General features: G+C 50.2%; 1 protein-coding gene across 3 annotated transcripts in view; it reads right to left on the bottom strand.

Annotated features, from left to right (window-relative positions):
• MARCHF4 (membrane associated ring-CH-type finger 4) overlaps positions 1-20,284 on the bottom strand; it is a 108,967-nt gene that overhangs the window by 23,571 nt on the left and 65,112 nt on the right. For 2 of the 3 annotated variants that reach the window (XM_075511599.1, XM_075511600.1), the window contains exon 3: positions 8,682-8,843. In XM_075511599.1, the coding sequence (XP_075367714.1) occupies positions 8,682-8,843 (162 nt within the window). The remainder of the gene's footprint in view (positions 1-8,681; positions 8,844-20,284) is intronic. The other variant, XM_075511601.1, reaches the window with a different exon arrangement.

Below are 20,284 nucleotides of genomic sequence, written 5' to 3'. Positions count from 1 at the left end.
CAGTTGCTACCTCAAATAGAGGCCAGGGAGCATCCTCGGCCAGGGCATCCTATTACCGTGAGAAGAACTATCTCAGAGAGCCAGTCTTTCCTTCAGAGACCTCCCATGGGCTGGCTCTGTGCCACTTTGTGAGATCTGACAGGATCACAGCATTAGCTAGGATCTCACAGCAGCAATGCACATCCCACAAAACTTGTTACAAACAACACAAGTTGCTGTGGTCAGGACACACTGCCTTTAGGTGATGACACGTTCAGGCTGCGTTCCAAGGTAAACGTCAATGCTTCTTCCTCAGAAGAAATAAAAAATAGAAATAACTCCCCCAAATCCATTCACTATGTCAAACAGCTTTGTATAAGCTACAGTATAAATATCCTAAGCCTGGATTCCTCTCTGTCATCCAGCATAAAACCTCCCCACTCAGATTTACACTGATGAGAGAACTGCCCTGTAAAAACCGAGAGCAGAAATTGCTTTCTTTACAAGCCTTGGGACATAGTCTGTAGCCCCTCCTGCAAATCAGAAATCAACCGCATAAACAGGCTGAGGAGAGACAGTCTCTCCTGGCATCGAAGTATATAGGCCACCTTTAGCTGTGAGATACATGCCCTTGAAATCTCAGTGGGACTGGCAGAAGGATAAATAAAGGCAGACTTCAACCTCCTGCAGGTATAGAGGATTCAGAGGAATTGAAAATGTTTAGCCTGGATTCAGCACAAATTCAGTGTCCCTGTGAGGTGGCATCTCTGGCAAGCCCCTCAGCACCCTGCCGTTTGTCAAACATATCCTGGGACAGCAGGGTCACCCGTCAAGCCTTGTCCCATCCTTTTGCAGGGCAAGAAGGGAGATCAGTTGCTGGGTCCCTCTTTAATGCCCAGGCCAGCCAGGAGTTACCAGTGTTTTTTGGGTGGTAGGGAGGACTTTGAACCCTGATTGAAGGGCAAGAAGGACAACAGGTGACTTGTCCTGGTACAGGCATGCATGGCATTGCTACCAGTCCAATGACCAAGCCCCTGAACCAAATGCACTCCCCTGCAAAGGGCTGCCTTTGGAGAGGAACAGACAAGAGCTTCAGCCTGAGGCTGAGGTCTGTGGGTTGCAACTGGAAGGAGATTGCCTGGCTTGGCTCGGAGGTGAGCTGAAGCGTCTGCCTCTGCCAGCCTTGCTCCTTGGCTTACGTCCTGCAAGGGCAGACAGCCCTCAAATCGTGTGTCAGGCATGTGCAGCATCAGTGAAGTGGGTGGAACCAGCTTATTTCGTAGCTGGCCACAGAGTAGATGGCCATAAAGCTGCTGAACAGAAGAGAACCTGTTCCGCGCTGAGACAGGACTGTGCTCAGCTAACCCCAGTCCCCTTCCTGCCATCCGCTCCAGCAGCTGGCCCAGCCAAAGGCAAACACTAAGCACTGGGGACACTCAGTGATCTCTTAGCCCATTCCCACTCTGCTATAGCCTGACCTGCTCCACACCTCCACCAAATCCAGCCACACCAGTGGCCCCTTTGTGCCACTTTGTGCCACGAAGAAGTTGAGGTAGTGAACTGCCCTCCTCTGAGGGCTGGGAGCTTGGTGCCAGTCACAACGGGAGGGTCAAGGGGTGCTGGAGTCCACAGGAGATGCCCAGCTGTGCCAATCCTCTCCCCTCATGAGACAGAGCAAAGGCCACCTCAGAGCTGAGAGGGGGCAACAGACCTCCCAGCACCCATCACCCCCAAATTTGGGTTCTGAGGGTGGGATCAGCAGATACGCTGCCCTCCCGTCAGCTCTTCAGCTTCGTCCTCAACAGCACCATAAGCAGATGCAGGACAAATCCGCAACCGGTGCCATCAGCTCAGAGCTCCAGGACTAGAGGCACATGGCGGGGAGGAGTTGGGTAAGTGCGCGGGGCTGCACTTTCACCCCCGCAGCTTTCCCCAGACCTCATCTCCCCTTCCACCAGCTCTGGCAAACGCCGAAGGGACGGGAGTGCAGGGAGCCCGGTGCACAGCCTGGTGCTGCATGTGAAGGTTTTACTGCAGGTCTCTCATGCTGACCCATGTGCGCCTGTGCCAGCCAAATCATTCTGCATCATTTCTCTCTCTCGAGGAGGTAATGGACTGGCTCCTCACCATCTGTCTGGCACACTTCAAGGCCTGTGGTGTCAACAGGTCCTTCCAAGCTAGCAATTAAAGACAGAAAAAGAAGAAGGAGCTGTTTTCTACAACTAGTAGCCACATACAACTAGCACCACTGCTTTGCAGAAACAGGGAGGCTTAGGTGTAGTACTAAATACACTGTGAAAGGGGATGTGGCTCAGGGCACAGAGAAGTTACATCTGAGTGCAAACTTGAAACCCCGCTCCCTTCGGTTGGGAACAGAGAGGCTGGAACACAGGCAGGGCCGCTGCCTGACGCTGCTCAGCTGGCAGCAGCTGCCGGGAAGTTCGCTGCAGCGATAATGAAGAGACTGGAGTCCGTCAGCCGTGCCAGGGGGTAGGAGACTCTCCCCCGGCATCTGGCACTAAGTGACAGTGACACACACAGCAGCAGTCCTGACTCTGTTCAGGAGGTGGCACTGAGGTGTGATTACCCTCTGGCAAGGAGGTAAATGGGTCAGAGCTGAACACTGGGGAAAATAACCAGCTTGCAGAAGAATTTAATATTTTCCAGGAAAAAAAAAGTAAGTAATAAATGTTGTATTTCCTCTCTGGCAACCCTGAGAACTGCAATTTAGCATCACACATCTAGCCCGAGCCACCAATAACTGGAGTCATTATTCTTCATCTTTTAATTCCATTTTGCTACACATCCTAGGGAATATGAGGTTTGCACAGAGAGAAGCAAAGGGGTGAGACAGAGGATAAAGCATGTTACCCAGTGAGAGCGCAGACAGAAGGGCCCAAGAGCTGTTCAGCGGTGGAACGTGCTGATGAATTTCAGCTGCAGGAGCTGGGCCTGATGCATCCCTGCACCGGTGGCCTCAGGAGCCTGCCTCAATCACAGCACCGTGCCTTTCAGATTTCATAACAGCCCTTAGAAAATCATCTGTTCTCCTGACCCCTCTCCACCATCATTACGGCCAGCAGACCAGGGATTTGGTGGGTGACGCTATTGTCCTTGGGTCACCGCTACAGCTGCAAAGAAAGGTCTCAGCAATGCTGCAGAGTCCCTTTACCAGCACATCTGAAATCCCCAAAGCTCTTTGTCTGAATGCCTGGCTGAAGACACAGCCCCCTCCCTCCAAATCTCCAGCTCAAACGTTCAAGCTGTAGCAAGGTCACAGTGTCAAGCAATCCCACCTTGTGGGGAGAGACCTAAAACTGAGCCCTTCTTTCCTCAGCTGATAATGACTGTTGAGTCCCAAGTAGCCGCTGAGCTATTCTGAAGTGTACCTTTAAAAACCAGCAGCTCACCCAGGTTGTCAATCAGGAATGTGACCTTTAGGCAGGTAGAAAGCTCTACAGATGCTCTGCCAGCACCGAACAGGGCAGAACTAAGGACTTGGTGGTACCAGAAAGCTTTAAAGGCTCCTGCAGGATAACAGGAGCAGCTTTGTGGGCTTACAATGGCTTCAGAGCATGCCCAAGCAGATCTCTGTGATGGCTTGCCACCCACACTGGAAAAAGGGCTCCATCCCTCCAGACCTTTCTGAAGAAATGTCCTCATTCACACAGGAGCTGTCTGTCTCAGATGTGCACGTGCAAAACACCGCACTCTCTTTGACTGTTTTTCCCCAAGTTTCCCTATTTTCCCCAAATCGCAAAACTCTGTGACCCAGATGCCTCCGAAAGGGTTTCTTAGGAGCCCACATCTGACATTTGCAATGACCTTAGCCAGGGGCCAAGCTGGGACCAGCGCCTGCCAGTCATGTCACTCTTGTTCTCTTGCACTGTTTCATAACCTACGTGTTGTAATTGGGACAAACCTGTTTCCCTGTTTGCTTCAGTGCTTCTGCTCAGAGGCTTGAGAGTGAAAACTCCTGCTGCTAATGTAACACAGATTAATAATGTCATTGCTACAGTATTTAAGGCCTGATCCGTATTTCCCTTTCTTTGTCACCAGCAGCCTCCAAAGGTTCCCAAGCAGATCCAAGGCAGGTATTTGCCTGCAGAAGATATCTATGTCTCACTGCAGCAGCTTGCAGAGAAGACTTGCTTGATGGAGAAGCCTTCCTACACTCCTCTGAGAGCTCCCTCATGCCTGCCTTAGGCAGTTCAGTTTATTTTTATTGCTGTATCTGACACGTCCTCTTAGTACGTATCATTAAGATCCTGAGCTGTGCTAGTCAGCAATTTAATTTTCAGACCCAGGATCACAAACAAGCAGAGGTTTTTCCTAGAAGGTTAGAGTGGACCGTTCCCAGCACTGCTTAGGTCTGGCTCTCCCCTTGCTGCTCTCCCGAGGCCCTGGCCATCCTCCTCAATTATCTTTTGGAGGATGGCTTTTCTTTTTATAAATTCACCAAGCAAAGTTATGCCACCGCTGTGATAGCTTCCCTGCTGTACATTTACAGATGCTGTGGCTTATTCATACTGGAAAGGCAGCAGGGAGGAGGAAGGGTCCACTAGGGCTGTGTAATGGAAACATGCAGTGATGAAACCCCCTCTCCTCCATGTGCCAGAGCATCTGGTAAGACTCAGGCTACAGTATCGGTATCCTAGAAAGCCCCCGTTATAAGGTACAGGGCATGAAGTCTGTCTTGCTGTAATTGCACCCATTGCTTGCAGGCTGCAGTCTGCAGCTGGAGCTCAGCAGAGACCAGCCAAAGCTCATACTCAACACAAGTGATTCAGCAAGTTGGGACAACCAGGAGACACCAGTGAACTTGCCTCAAGCTTTTTAGCACAGGAGCTCAGGCTGCAAACACCCTGGGACCTCGGCCACTTTTCTTGCAGATGTGGGTATCCTGATGAAGAGGCCATATAAACAAACACTCATCAGCTCTTAACAGAGCATCACCACAGTCAAAATAGAGCCGGAGGAGAACTGGGACCATATCCTAACCCCAGCACTGGATAACTGAGGCTCTTTGGAGCTGAAACAACCCACAATACAGGAAGAGTCAGAGATAACAACTGTAGAGTCTAACTCCCCGAGACTGCAGACAGTTGTAGGTCTGGGTAGGTTGGTTCAAACAGATTTTCTATTTGTGAAAATTGGAGCATCAGAGTGGATGTGGCTGAGGAGTGGCTACAAAGGAGCTGTATAGATGAAATCCACTGCAGAGTCCAATCACGGCAGATACCTACTCCACTATGTATCAGCACCAGGGTGCCTGCAGTACTGTCATGTGCTTCTAAAACTCTGTGTCTTCAGGGCCTTTTTAAAATCATAGGCTTTGCACAAATATTGCAATGGAGAGGAGCATTTAAAACTTCCATGCCCATGACTCCTGCCTCAGTGACTGGCAGACTGGAGAGCAGGAGGATGGATGGGTAGATGGATGGATGGTTGGATGGACAAAAGCTCTGTATCTTCTGGTTGCTCACAGCTGGTGGGATATTTTTGCTCATTTGCTGCCTGACTGCTGCTCGGCAGGACACCTGCCACATTGTCCAACAACTTTAATCCCCTAGTCTTAGTGGGTTTGCAGTGTTGCTGCTTTAAGACCTTTGCTCTTAAATGCCTGCAATCCAGGGGGGTGTGTGTGTGGATAATTTATAGAGATTCATTCTGCCAAAATACCAGACTAAAGGCCTCTCTCTGGTATGAGGCATCATAACAGCCTGGAGGCTGGAAGGAGTCTGTGTTAATTATGCATGAACCATGTTCCCCTGGCTGTAACTTCTCTGCCCACGCCACGAATCTCCACACACATCTGGCCCGTGCCGTGGTCCTAGGCACTCCAAAAAATGTGCAGCAGATGTCAAAATGGACAGAGAAACATGCAGATCCAAAGGAACATGTGGGTGTCGGGTGTGCTGCTCTGCTCGGACCAATTGGACATCCTTCAGGGAGCCCAGGGCTTGCCAGCTACCTGGGTTTGGCTTTCCAGCAGTCTGTCACGTGAGAGGACACAGGGATAGTCGCAGGGGATAGGTAGGCCACGTTGCTGGTTAAAATCTATCCAGGCTCAGAGCGTCACCCAACAGATTTCATTTGACAAGGAGGTGAGGTTTGTGTGGTCCTTGCCTGTATTATGGTTGGTCTGGAATAAACAGATGACCATGACTTCCTACAGTATTTGCCCTCCAGAGAAATTCAGAGCTTTCTAGTAAGAATAAAGCTTGGCAGAAGTTCCAGCAGACCCTGAGAAGAAAGGCCAGGTACTATTGCTTTACTTAGAGACATGCTTGTATGTCCAGGTGGCCCCTCTTATCCACGTGTGAGATGAAGTCCGAGCAGAAAGGATGCTCTTCCCGCCTGCACACACTGTGACATGTTGTTATGGCACATAGTGTCAGGGCATTGCAGCCCCTGGGTCCTCTCTGCCTCCCTTTCCCAGTGTCAGAGGATGGTGAGAGCCACTGAGGAACGAGGGAAACCCCGATGGCATGGCGATGGGTTATGGGGAGCCCTTAGTCCTGGTGGGAAGTCCAGGCCTGGTACATCAGCCACTTCCCACGGGATTTCACACACTAGCACTAGTGTAGCATCTGCTTCCCAGAAGTGCCTTTGTGCTGGCACCAGACAGGGTGCCTGGGCACGCAGCTGTAACTCCATACACGCTGCATTTATTCCAGACCAAGTGGCTTTTCACTCCAGTTGCTTCTTCCCACCCTCTAAATCTCCCAGTGCTTCTGTGAGAAGTGCTGTGAAGTCTAAGCCAGCAACGTGAAGCCTCTGAGCTCGGGGTCTGCATGGTCCTCTGGGACCCTTGCTCCTGGAGCTCAGCTCTCTAGCTCAGTTGCTCCTGCCACTCAGTTTTTGTGTTCATGGCAAAGGCCAGCAGATCAGGCCACTTTCTAACAGGGGAATCCAGAAAGAGCAATGCTTTGCACAGGCTTTTGAAATGTGTGTGTGGGAGGGGAGCTTGTCCATGAATGGCTCCAACAAATTTTAGCTGAGTGAGGAGCAGGAGGAAAGTCACTGACCCCTTGCCCTGAACCACCTGAAGGTGTAGAGCATTTGGAGGTCATTCATTAAAGGCAGTGCTGGCTACACACACTCGTAAATCAGCACCCACAAACCTTCAGTCCTGCTCAGCATCGCACCCCCAATCTGAGACACAGGAAACATCAGGGCACTCATGGACCAGCTTTCCAGAAATAAACAAACGCTGCTTTGTCCACATCTCCCCTCCTGTGTTTCAATCTGCTCTGAGTTACTACAGCCAAGAAATTAAAAAAACCTGGGTCTGGGGCTTGGGGTGAAACTACTGATCTCTCCAGCCCACGGCACATGGAAAATTGAATCAGAAGCTGCAGGGACTTGCAGAGAGCAGGCAGGCTTTTTCCTTCCCCCCAGCAAAATTTCCCCATGATGCCCCACTAATTTCACTACTTCATTTAAGTCTGGAGTCCTAAAGGGCTGTCCTTGTTTCCTCACTGTGGTTAGTGACCTCAGGCCTGGAAAAAGACACACAGAGACTGCAGTTTGGAGGAGAGAGCAGGAGTTTGCATTCCCCCCACCCCTGTACAACTGGGCACCATCACTGGCAAAGTCTTTGCCTCCTGTCAGAGAGCAGAGCAACCAGCAGAGAGCCAAAGCCAGGTCCTGGACAGACCGACATACTTATAGACATTGCCCTGCTCTCTAAACCACAGCATGCTGCTGTAATGTCTCTCCAGTCCAGATGATGCTAATTAAGCAGTAGTGCCTGCATATAATGTGCTTCCTTACATTCGAGGCACTAATAGTGCTCAGCAAAGGCATGGAGCAATTAGTCCATCTTCAGGTGTTGCCCCTGCAATAAATCAATAGCTATTAAGGATAATTTCTCCCATTTTTTAACAGTCACACAGTTTTCCCCATTCTCAATCTTGATTTCCATTACCAGCCTGCAGTGGAGCTTATTAAACCAGAGTGCTTTTGAACTCCGAAGAGAAAAAGGTGGGTCCTCTGATGCCTTTCACAGCCACTTACATCAAGATGTGCTTTACCTGTTGTGTACACATCTGCAAATGTCCACTGAGAATCAGGGTTGGAGAGACCAGAGCATCAGAACCAACACCCATTGTGCCATGCCAGGACATATTTGATCATGGGGGAGCAGTAAAGTGAAAAGGGTGGCAGGATCAGAGAGGAGAGCTGCAAGAGCCCTCCATCTACCTCCTCCGTCCCTCATGCCAACACAGAGGAGGCCCAGCAGGAGATTAGGGTTAATGGCACAACTCTAGACACACGGGGTCTCAAGGTACTCCTCTGCCACAGACTGTGTGCCCTGTTGTAGCAAATCCCATAACTCCTTCATCCCCATCTGCCTCTGGGGACAGTGGCATACCTGCAGTCTCCAATGGATGAACACATTTGAAAGGCTGTGAGGTGTTACAGCACTATCGTGGTCACGCTGCTGTTTTCAACAGGAGGAAAATGAACGTGGGAATTGTCAAAAGACAAGAAGAGCAGACAACCGAGGGATGCCCCCAGTACCACCGAGCAGAACATGGGGCCTCTTTGGACCAGCCCCCGACAACCCTTTCTAAGTGTCTCAGACGTACAGATCACTGTGCACAGGGAAGGAAACCCCACACAGGTAAAATCCACTTGCTCCCAGAAACAAAAATAGAAATGAGAATAAATAGACTTTGAAATGTCTCTAGTACCTTTACCTGCAGAGGGTTCTTTGTGCTTATGGCAATGACGTGATACTTGTAGTAACACAGCTCACAGCTCCAGCAGCCTCTCTCGCTAATCCATTTGATCAGACATGGCTGGTGCGTGCACTTCACCGATCCGTCACATCGACACGGGCTCAGCAACTCCCCCTGAAAAAGAGAGACAGCATCAGCAAGGCTCTCCTCCTCCCACAGGGCCTGAGCACAGCACAGCATGGCGCGGCAGAAGGTCCATCATCCACCCATTTGTTCTTTGTTCCTTTTTACCTGGTTTGGCTTAGGTAATCGTGCTGCCTCTGTCCGTTTTCCCTCTAATAATTCTTGGCTGATGTGAACAGAGTTTGACAGGGATGTAACGGTCTCAAATACTTGGGTCCTACAATTTTTTTGTGGAAAGAGACTGCTGGGTAGATGAGAGATGCCTAATATCTCCGCTGAAGGAAAACCTAGATGACGGCAGCTCTTACTAGACACCAGAGCACCCACACTAGACCACAACGAGTGGGGACAGCTCTGTTGGCAACCAGATGCCACTGTTTCACGGCTCAGGTTTCTGTCTCTCTGCTACCTATTTCAGAAAGTGAGGTTGGCAGGGGGCATAGCTGCGAGACAGCCTCTGCTGCAGGCTGGTGTCCCGCTCAGCCCAGGGCAGCTTCCTCAAGCCCAGCCGGGCAGGAGGGGGAGCACAGACGCGGTGGCCCTTGGACTTTCTGCACAGGCTGGCTCGTGCCAGCCGTGGCGGTGCTGCTCCTCTCTGGGAGCTGGACTGAGCCCAGCGCCATGCGGTACCTCCCGGGACTTGCCAGGCAGCGGGCGTTTGCAGTGCTAGACACAGGTCTTTCCTTCCCAGTGCCCCTGGACCGGGAGGGATGAACCTGACCATGGGTAGCAGGTGTGTGCTTTGGGTCCAGGTCTTTGTGTACCCATAGCCCAGCAGGGAAAAAGTCCTCAAATTTCATCGCCTGTCCACTTTCCCCAGACAGTCTGTCCTGAAAGTGAGTCATACTGATGGATAGCCTCTAGGGCTGGCTATTTCCACCCTAGAAGCACGCAAGATGGAGAGCAAATTGTGTTCTGCCTTGTGACACGCAGACATTTATGAGTGGTGGCTGAAACACTGATCCTCCTGGCTTGCTCCCTCATTTCTGGTGTAGCTTTAAACCTCAATATTATTCTGATCCAGCTGCTATCCTCCTGTTCACCATGGGACTAAATTCCCAGCTACACACACAAGCTCAGGAGTTCATTTTACAGTCATTTGCCATCACTTATTTAGGGAGGAACAGAGCCATTACATTTTATGCCCCACCTTTTAGTGTTTAAAAGACACCGTGTAGACCCCAATTATGTATTTAGCTGTGCTCCAAGATTTAAAAGCTTTTAAAGGCAGAATGAGAATATCTACGGGGTGGGGAAGGCTGGCGTCATACTTTCAGTGTTGGGGAGAGGATATTTCCTCTTACACCTCTAGATCAGCCCCATCATTACTACCAATGTAGCACAAGGATAACAGACCCTGGTGTCTGAGGCTGCTAGACACAGTAAAAGACATCCATCCCAGCTGCCTTGGGTTAAGAAACCAGATCCTGGTCTTGCTAACCCTGGTGGGAAACTGCCTTAGCTTTCAGGGTACCACATCAGGTCTCAGGACCTGAGGAACCCAGCACCACGCTGGGCAAGAGTGATACTTTTATTTATGAAACCTAACGCAAACATGTTAATAATTTCATTTGCTTCAGCTAGGTGACCTAAAAATGTCATCTTCCATGAAATTTTAGCAAAACTGTAAATAACTGTTTACATTACAAAACCGGGCTCCGCTCTACCTGTCACTGGTTTTCATTACACACAGGAGGGGACACAAAGGGAGAAGGGGAGCAAGGAGGGTTGTAGGATCCATTAACCTTTTTCACCTGGAAAGGTGCAGGAGGACAAGCCAGGAGAAGGGAAGCAGGGAAGGATTAGATGGGAGGAAGGTGCGCGTGGGAAGGAGCACTGACATTTGGCATTCAAACTCCCCATGTGAGGTGCCTTTTGAGGGGCTGAGGTTCGGCTGTGCACGTTTGTGCCCTTTGCTGGGACTGGGGTGGGAAAGCGCAAGTGTGATAAGGAACTCGCATGAGCACGTACTGCCAGCCAGGAGGCAAAAGGGGAGGGATCAGGGCTTAGCACAGCTCCTCTGCTCCCCTGCTCGCCAAACCTCTTCCACACCAAGAGCTAGCCTGGTACAAGGACCGCTGCTCCGTGCCTCTGGTCTACCCTCCTCATCTCAGTCCCTGGTGCTTTATTTTCTCAACAGCTTCACTCCTCAATGCACAAGTGTTATCCCACCACCAAGCAGGTAACACAGAAACCTCCTGGCTCTACAGCATCCCTGCCTTTCCAATTCATCGCACACCAGGGTCTCCTGCAGGGCTTGAAAGGGTGAGTGAGGGACCTGGGTTTTGTCTAATGAGCAGCTGGAGGGACCAGTGATGAGGGATCAGGAATGGGGCAGAACGGAGCAGGAACTAAGAGCAACCATCTCCAGGCAAAGGCAGAGGAGAAAAGCTGTAGCTGCAGCCTGGACTCACATTGGCTTCTTGGGTTCTGTAATAAACGAGTCTAAAAAATCTGAGCTTGTCTCTTCAGGGCCAAGAGATGTCCATAAACATCCTACACTGCCATGGGGACCTGGTCCCCCTTCCCTAATTGGGATGCTCCAACCCAGACAGTCCTGCTGGCTCCTGCAAGAGCTCAGGACTCAACTGTGGAGATGAATCCCCCAGTTTCCTGATTTTTGCAAATCCAGCAAAAACCTGATTTATGACATTTTCTCCAGCCGCGTGAAATATTATATCCTTGTGTGTGGCGCATAGCTATTTTTGCATACTGTGAAGCCCAATTCTGTCCACAGCAGGCATTTGTAAAACACTGCCACATGCACACAAGCGCATACGCACTCCTGTACCAGCAGAAAAATAAACATCAGGGGCATATTAAAGGAATAAATCCTTTGTACAGCAAAGGAGAAGGAGTCTCATCGCTGGCTGTACAGCGAGCTCAGGAGCAGTCCATCGGCTGTGATATGCATGAAGGATTTGCTGCATGGAGACCTCTGCTAAAAGCTACACACATGCAAAAGCAAGCCCAAAATGAGCTGGGGATCACAGCAATTAGAGATGGAAATTAAATCTGCATGCCCATTTCTGTAGGTTTGTAGAAGTCAGCTCTGCACAACATATTATCCAGTGCTTCAAACAACAGCATTCCCACCAATTCCCTTTGGGGACTGCTCTCCAAAGACCCTTTGAAGGGTCTACTTCCCAACACTTATTTTCGCAATTTTCCTTTGTAGAGTTACAACCCATCACTCGGATCAGCCTAAGCAGCATTTCTGCTTTATCAGCAAGCAGTGGAGAAATGCTTCCCGGCTGCAAACTTCATCCTCAGCTTGCTCAGTACCATCTTGTTCCCCTGAAACAACCAAGTGGGCTTAGGACTCAGGGCACCGGCCTTTTTTTGTTGTTATCCAAGTCTAAATTAGGGTTCACGTCAAAGGTGGAAAACCAGAGTTAACAAAAAAGGAAGGGTGGCTCTGGCTTCAGCCACAACCCTCTCGACATATGGGTGAAATACTCTTCCCTATATATTATTACTCTTCCCTACTTATGGGAAGAATAATACATTAAGTAATTATGTATAATATTCTTCCCTATTTCTGGCTGTGATGGGAGCTTGTCTCTAGGAGCAGCAGTGGCAAGGCCAGGCTGAACTGGCTTTACCCTGAGGAGGACGATACTGCTGGAGACAAACCAGGAGCGCGGGTCTGTTCCAGCTCTGTCCTCTCCTTATGAATTCCCAATCTGTGCCTGTTGCAATACGTCAAAGTGGTTAATGATTATCTGGGCCCTGCTATTTTAAGCCTACTGGGAGGAGTTCTGAGAAAGGATGGAAAAAAAATTATTGCCAACGTGTGCTTCTGATGCTCGGTATATCTAGGGAGAAAATAACGATGTCAGGAGCAGCATCACCCCTCTTGCGTGCTGGTGTCAGTGCTTCACCTGCCCATTTATGTGTCATTTATCAGTGCTGGGAGCCCATCCACACATTGCTACCAAAGCTGCAGCTGCTCACCCACCAGCAGGTGCTCATGGGATGTGTTTCTGAGGCCTGTTCTTTTAACCATAAATTAAGTATAGCAAATTTGCCCACCCGGTCTCCTTTGAACGTGGCAGGGCTGGGGACGATGGTGTCATTGGGCCAGGACTGGTCTTCTGGGCTCTCCCAGCTCCAGCTGTGCTGACCTACATCTGCTGCCTGGGCTGCTCCTGAGCACCAGCTCGGCTGGAAAGAGCCACGTTAGCAACATCCTACTACCACAACTATTAAAGCAAACATTTTGAAAACCAAAGTTGTACAGCAAACTGGGATGGCTGATGGTGATCTTAACACCTGCAGTTTTTCCTCAACTGTGTGTGTTTTCCCTGCTCAGGTGTACAAAGCAGCATCAGTTGTGAGCGTTGCCTGCAGGACCAGTGCCCCAGGCCAGAGCGGGACAGTGAGAAGAAGCTGAAAGAGTCATCCACATCGCAAGGCTACCACCTCTGGGTGTGCACGTGCAGCTGCCACTGCTCGCAGGAGTAGCTGCACGCATAGATCCGACTGCTAGCATTTATCTGAGTTTGTCTTGTTTGGAAAAGCAAACCAGGAATATTTAATTTCTGGTCTTCAGCTGAGTCTCCTAAATACACTTAAATCTTCACATTGAATTTAAATGCAATGGGAAGTTTCATTATGGCAAATAAATGCCAAATGATTTCTATATGAGGAACCTAATTACAGAGGAATTAAATCCGATGGCAAAGAGAAACCCATTGTTACAGAGCTGGTAAACTTCAATAAACAGGTGCTAATGACCACTCTGTCTTCACACACACTTTCAGGAACTGCCCCTCCATGCTTTTAAACCTAAACACACAGGTTACTATCAGCATCTCAGATGCTTCCCGTGAGTACCCTCCCACGTGCAAGCGCTGTGCCAGCCAGCAACAGACAACAAGGGACATGAAAAACGTATCTATAAATATATATATATATGTTGCATGAAAATTCTCCAGCATCGTGGGAGATTGATGCAGTGTGGACCCAGCAAGGAGTGGGCTTACGTCTCCTGTGGTGTCAGGACAGCAGAGGACACGGTTATGTATGGGGCTCTGTGGTGAGGTGGCATCTCCCCAGGCACCCCGGCAGAGCTGGGTGCTGACCCCAACCTCCATCTTGGCAGGAATTTGCCGAGACACTTTCCGGGGGAGCTGACTGGGCAGCTCCCTAAAACCTGGGGAACCTACAGGAAAATCTATGTGAGCAATTACAAAAAGAAATCGCCCAGACTCCTTGCAGCTCCCTTCCCACCCCCAGGTGCCACCACTGCTGCCATGCCACCTCCATGACCAGGACTGGCTCATCCCACAGCTTCCCTGCAAGACTGGGCATCCCTGTGGCATACAGAGGCAGTGCTGCCCCATGCCAGGCAAGATCCACGTGCCCTGGGGTGCATGAGCACCTCTCACCCCAGCAGCAAGAGAAAATGCAGCCCCGTAAAGGACCAGAGAAAAATCCAGCTCTGGACAATTATTTCTGTTGCTCAGCGTGGCTTTAAGCCTGTGGCTGCCTGGCTGAAGGTTTTGGTGTGGGATCTTGGCCTGGGAGCTCCCTGGGGCAGGACCACGTCTCAGTGGGGATCTGGCATGGTAGGGGTGTGGGTCCCTCTCTGGGGCTCCTTATCCCCACGGCAGTACGAGCCAGCAGCCACAGCCGGGCACGGTAGCCTGGGGGCTCTGAGATGGGTGCGGGGGGGGTGGGGTGGGGGTGGGGGGGGAATTCTGCTTTTTCATGGTTTTCTGCAATTTTTGATGGGTATTAGCTGTTCTGGCAGCCCTGTGAATAGGGCATTTATCTCCGACAAGGCGATGGCTAATCTAGCAACAAAATACAGGCATCCCTCTACCTACAGCCTGGGTGTGAGCAGAAAGGCAGCTCGGCTTTAATGCACCCAGCAAAATCACCGTGCACCCCTCTGGGACTGCCAGGAGTATTTTGGGGGTGTCTGGAAACGTGGGTGCTGGTCAGGAGAGGGATATGTCTCACACGGTCCTGAGCTGAGACCCAATGTTTGTCCAGAGCGAGTCCTGTCTGAAAAGCCATCACGCCTGCAGAGCTCCTGATCCTCCGAAAACAGCACAAATTGCCTTTCCGCCCACGGAGGCTGCTGCCGCAGCACCTGTGAGGAGCGTCGAGGCTGCCGTGCTGCTCAGGCTTTTTCTGCACCTCTCTGATGAAAACAGGAAAGGCTGCAGCCACATCTGCGTGGAGGGCAGGGTGGGACCTGCTCTGCAGCCTCCTTCTGCAGGAAAACTCGTCCCACCGCTACCACAAGTGACGTGACTTTCCAGCTGAGCAGCTGCTGCCCACACCACTTGGCTCTACCACGGCCAAGGGGAATTTTAAGTGATCTCTGCTCCTTCTCTCTCCAGCTTTTTGTGCCTGTCACTGCCACTGGGACAGACGGATGGATAGACAGACAAAGCTGGGGGTGGCAGCGCAGAATTTGGCAGTGGGATGGGGAAGGGGGAAGGAAGGGAGACGTTCTTTTTTCTGAGCCTTATTGATCCCCACAAGGTTTCTGGGACTTTTTGTTGCTGCAGAGCTAAGGGACCATCACCCCATCTTGCCTGCTCACCAGGGCATCAGTGAAGCTCACCCATGTTTTAAGCTAAAAGATAGGTTTTTTGGTTAAAGTAGATGACTCAGGAACCTCAGCTGTGTCAGAGGCGGACAGCAGGCAAAACTCCCGTGCCTCCATACCCAACAACAGTGCATGGATTTGGGGGGGAGATGTGTGGCCGGTCCCCATCCCAGAGCTGTTCCCCGTCAGCAGAGCACAGGAAACCCCAAAGGGGCCCTGAGCCGCACCGCGGCGTTGGCCGCCCTCTTCACCAAATTGCCCTGCTCCTCCTCTGCCACCTCTGAGCGGGACGTTCAAAAGCAAGACCTCCAGAGCGCTTCCCGTGTGCCCCGTGGGATCCCCACGCTTATTAACAAGGATGGGTGCCACACTGAAAAAGCCCGAGAGCAACCTCCGTACTCCACCTTTCCCACAGGGTAAGCAATGGTGCAACGGACTCAGCCGGGCAGGAGCTGGGTGTAAAGGGTCTCCTCTGCACACAGATCAGCTCTCAGCCCACCAGGGAGCACAACAGGGATGGCTTTTTATCCTCCTTGAATTGCTAAAACCTTAAAGAGCTCTGCAGGACAGGAGGGTGGGCAAGAGACAAAAGAAGACAAGGGATAAAAACTCAGGAAGAAAAGAAAGAAGGAGGAAGAGGCTTCAGAAGTCCTCGGTGCAGAAAGCCCAGCGCGTTAGAGAGCGGGGGCTCTGCCTCCCTCAGACAGGAGCCTTTGCCTCAGTGACTCATCCTTGGAGCAGTCTGGAACCGTGGCTCCGCGGCACGGCTCTGCCCTCGCTCCTTCACTGATTTCCAGGGGAAGGTGATTGAACGCAGCTTCGCGGAGCTTCGTGTGAGCTGGGGCACGTTTGCACAATGCCTCGGAAACAGAAAAGCCAAGCAGGAATGTTGTGGAGTTTAATGTGAAATATTTGGACGTGGCCCTACCCCTTCCCATTAAAAAAAAAGGAAAAAAGGGCTTAATCTAGGCTAGGGTTGTTTCAATATTTAGCTGACAGTAACTTGCCCATGCATTTGCCCACAGGCAGGCACAATCCGCCAGCTCTGGGTGCATCCCTGCCACCACTGGTAAAGGCCAAAGGGAGGTGGTACAGGTAGGACCAGGTGTCTCATGGCTTAACATCAATTTCCTTTAAGGGAAAGTATTTTAAAGGAGAAGAAAGCATACATTTTTGTGAGAAACAGAGAATCACAGGGTATTTTTTGTGCAATGGGCTATGCATCCAAAATCCTATGGAGGATTTTAACGCCTGGTTTCAGGCCAGTGAAAGGTGAAGGGCAGAGAGCCCTACGACGTAAGTCCTACTCGGCTATGAAAGGGGGACAGCATGGCAAGGGATGCTGGGGGCTGGTTCTCACCTGGGACAGCCACTGCTGGGGCAGTGAGAGGGGAGGACAGTCCCTAAGAGTCCCTCTGACTGAGGGGGAAGATGCTGAGCTCCATCTCTGTGTGCAGGTCTTGCCAACAGACCGGCCCTTCTGGGAGGAGATTCCTCTGAACAGAATCCTGACCCATCAGTTGTCCTCAGAGCAAATAACACAGCAAGCACAGGGACCTGCAAGCGCTCCTGCCATGCTGTTGCTGCCACCACTGAACCCAAGAAGAAGCCAGGACTGATTCTGCCCTGTGCCCAGCAGACTGGGCCATTGTGCAATACAGCAGAAGGGCTCTACCGACTTCATAGAGGAGAAAACACGCGCCTTGACTTTGCAGGTGTTTTTCTCCAGCAGTTTGTGCCAGCGGTATCTCTGGCTTCGTTTCTCAGCAAAATGGAAGCCCTCGGTTTGCAGAGTCTGGGCAGTTATGTGGTGTCTCCCCGCTGTACTCGATCAGGCCCTCACGCCTCTGCGGGATCAAGCGTTGTGGTCATGGATGGGATCATGGATGGGAGGAGCTCGCCCAGCTCCCCAGTGACCAGGGCTTGGAGGTGAATTGCCCCCTGCTCTGCTCACTGCGCCGAGCTTCATACTTTCCCACTTTACAGCTCCACCGTCTTGTCCTTTCAGCATCAGCACTTTTGGGTAGCCAAACTCCATGCAAATTAATTTCCTAAAGTCAGAGAACACCCTTCCTAGGGGATGAAAACCTGGATTCAAGGACCAGGGCTCAATGCCTATTGAATAGAAACAGCAACTGGTGGACCACTGCTGCAAGGACCACGCCACTGCCTACACACACCACCGTCAAAATGACACCTGCAAACGGCCCCACCATCCCGTTTCCCTGGCACGGGGAGGCAGACACCAGGCTGTCCTGGCTGTGCACGGATGTGTTCGCAGAGACCAGCCACAGCCCAGCTGCACCACTGCAGGCCCCTGCTCTGGCAGCTACCGCACAGGCTCTTGGCTGGTCTCAGCCATGCCACCGAAATACAAATAGAAAAGGTTTGTGAAAACCTGTTCCACCAGAACAAAGTTGAACCTTGCCTGAAATATGGAATAAAAAAGGATTTTCAGGAACTACTTATCAATAGGCCAAGGAGCAGACAGCTTACAATATATAGACCACATTGGGATTTATTTGCTTTTCTCTCTACAGAAGGATTTCCACAAGAAAAATAACTTTGCTGAGGTGTTCTAGAGCCCACTTCATCCTAATGTCATTGAACATGTTTTTGATTAGCTGATTTAAGTAATTCTTACTAAATGTTGCTCGGTTGCAAGGAAGCGAAAGGCAAGCATCTCAAATATCACCTGCTGTGCCTCATCAGGTGTGATAATAGCACTGATTAAGTGAAGAGCCTTAGGTGCATAGAAATCACAGTGCCGTGCGTGTGAAATCAAGATACCTGAATATTCCTGAGCACTTGGGTGTTAGAGCGAGTTCAGCTCCAGACTTGTCCTGAATACAGAGCAGAGCTGTCCCAGCATCCCAGAGAAGAAGTGTCCTAGTCTGTAGCTCTTGGGCTTTCACCTGAAGTATCAAGGCTTTAAACTTCTGGAGATTTACTGTAGACCACATTCATTTTGTGAGGTAGAATGATCTAGTCTCTTCTGAAAGAGAAAGCCACTGTTGTTTCACTCTGGTTCTTCTTAATTAAAAAATAAAAGTATTTCAGACAATACTTAGATTTATTCTGTGTGAGATACAAGAGTGAGCTAATTTTGCTTCCTAGGATGCTGGGGTAAATCTGATGCGACTCCATGAAGCCAAACAGCTCTTCAGCACAAATCAAGTGACTTTAAGTTATGGCTTGCTGTAATAAATTTTCAACCAATTAAAGAGGTTTTCCATTAATTTTTTTTTTTGTACAAATGGCTTTTTCTAGTGAAAAAGCCTCAGCTAAATAGAATTCTTCTAAATATACCACTTCTTTTTCATGGAAAAAAAAGATAGCAATTATTCCTTATTATCTCTAATCCTTGGGGACCTTCACCTTTCTACTTCTTCAGTCCTCATCAGATCCATCAATGCGTATTTTAAAAGTTCAAAGTATAAAGTTAATGCTTTCAGCATGCAAGTATCATATAATGCAATTCTTATCAGAGATGTGCTCATAATTCAGCAAATTGAACTTTGCAGCTACTTCCCTGGGAAGCTGTTCATAAAGATACTCAGCTAATGGCCATTTCAGAAAACATTATGCCATCAGCCACTGAGGAGTAGCCATGGAAAATCCACAGAAATGGATGCTGGTTTGACTCTCCAGATGATAGATCCCACTTTTAAGGATAGTGAAACAAACAGAGCAATAGACCAGAGCAATAGATTTTTTTTTCTTTTTTTTTTTTTCCCCCCTGAGAAAGCTGAAAAACACTTCAACATAAGAGCTGAGAAAATCTTTATTCTATAATATTTGTCTCATCCTCCCGCTTTCTTCACGAATGAGAAAATGGCCAGGTGCTCTTCGCAGCCTTACAGCAATGAGATGCTCCTTCCAAAAGCGCAACAACTGCTCAAGAGCTGCTTCATGCTGGTACCATCAGCTCATCAATGGAGGGGAGTGGAAAATGATAGTACTGCAGGATTTGGGGGTTCCCATTTGCCAAGTGACCCCCAGCCAGGACCGAGGGCAGCAGGGTGGGGAGCTGGGGGAGCTGCATGCATGTTCAATAAGTGGAAGGCAATAATAAGGTGCAGACAGGAATGTTTCCAGTATTCAAAGGCAGCGTTTCCCAGCTGGGAGCGGAGATGGGGGTTCAGCAGGAGGGGACACACCAAGAAGTCTGGATGGGGACGTGGGGATGTTATGCAGTTGCTTTTCCTCCTCCTCCCAGGTCGGTCAGGACCGGCGGCTCAGAGATGGAAACTCTCCAGAGCAATTTGTGTCTCCAAAGCCGTTTGCGTCTCCAAAGCCGTTTGCGTCTCCTGCCACGCGGGGTAGCGCTGGGACGGGGGCGGCCGCTGGCCTCCGGTGCACCCGGGGTGAAGGCTGCTGCGGCCAAGGACAGCCTGGCGCGGGGCTGAAAGCAGAAGTGCTGGAGGGGCAGTGAAGTGGGAGACAGCACATCACACACAGGGCTGCCGCGGCAGCTGGGGAGCTGTGATATAAAATAATGAGTACGGTTTGTTTACTTTTAGCTTCGGTAATGCTGCGGGACTGAGCTATTTCATTAACACGTGGCCTGATCCACTTTTCCTTTCTGCCTCCCGGACTCGAGGAGAAGAATATGCAATTACAAAGTTCACTCATGTAGAGCCCTTCAATTACTGGGTAACTCTGTTACGGCTTTTCCAAACGTTACAAGACTCGTGCAGTAGGACATGACATCTGAAGTAATTCATTTTTCATCTGCCGATTAGCAGAAATTAAAATGGTTCCCAGAACATCCCAATTTATGTGAGATCAAGTTCCTTATTACTACAGAGTGTCTTAGTGGGGAAGGCATTTCTTTTTAATGTCTCAGGCAACCCTGCAAGCA

This window comes from Mycteria americana, chromosome 9 (assembly GCF_035582795.1).
Source record: "Mycteria americana isolate JAX WOST 10 ecotype Jacksonville Zoo and Gardens chromosome 9, USCA_MyAme_1.0, whole genome shotgun sequence".
In the NCBI taxonomy this organism is placed as follows: Eukaryota; Metazoa; Chordata; class Aves; order Ciconiiformes; family Ciconiidae; genus Mycteria; species Mycteria americana.
This window is presented reverse-complemented; position numbering and strand designations above follow the sequence as displayed.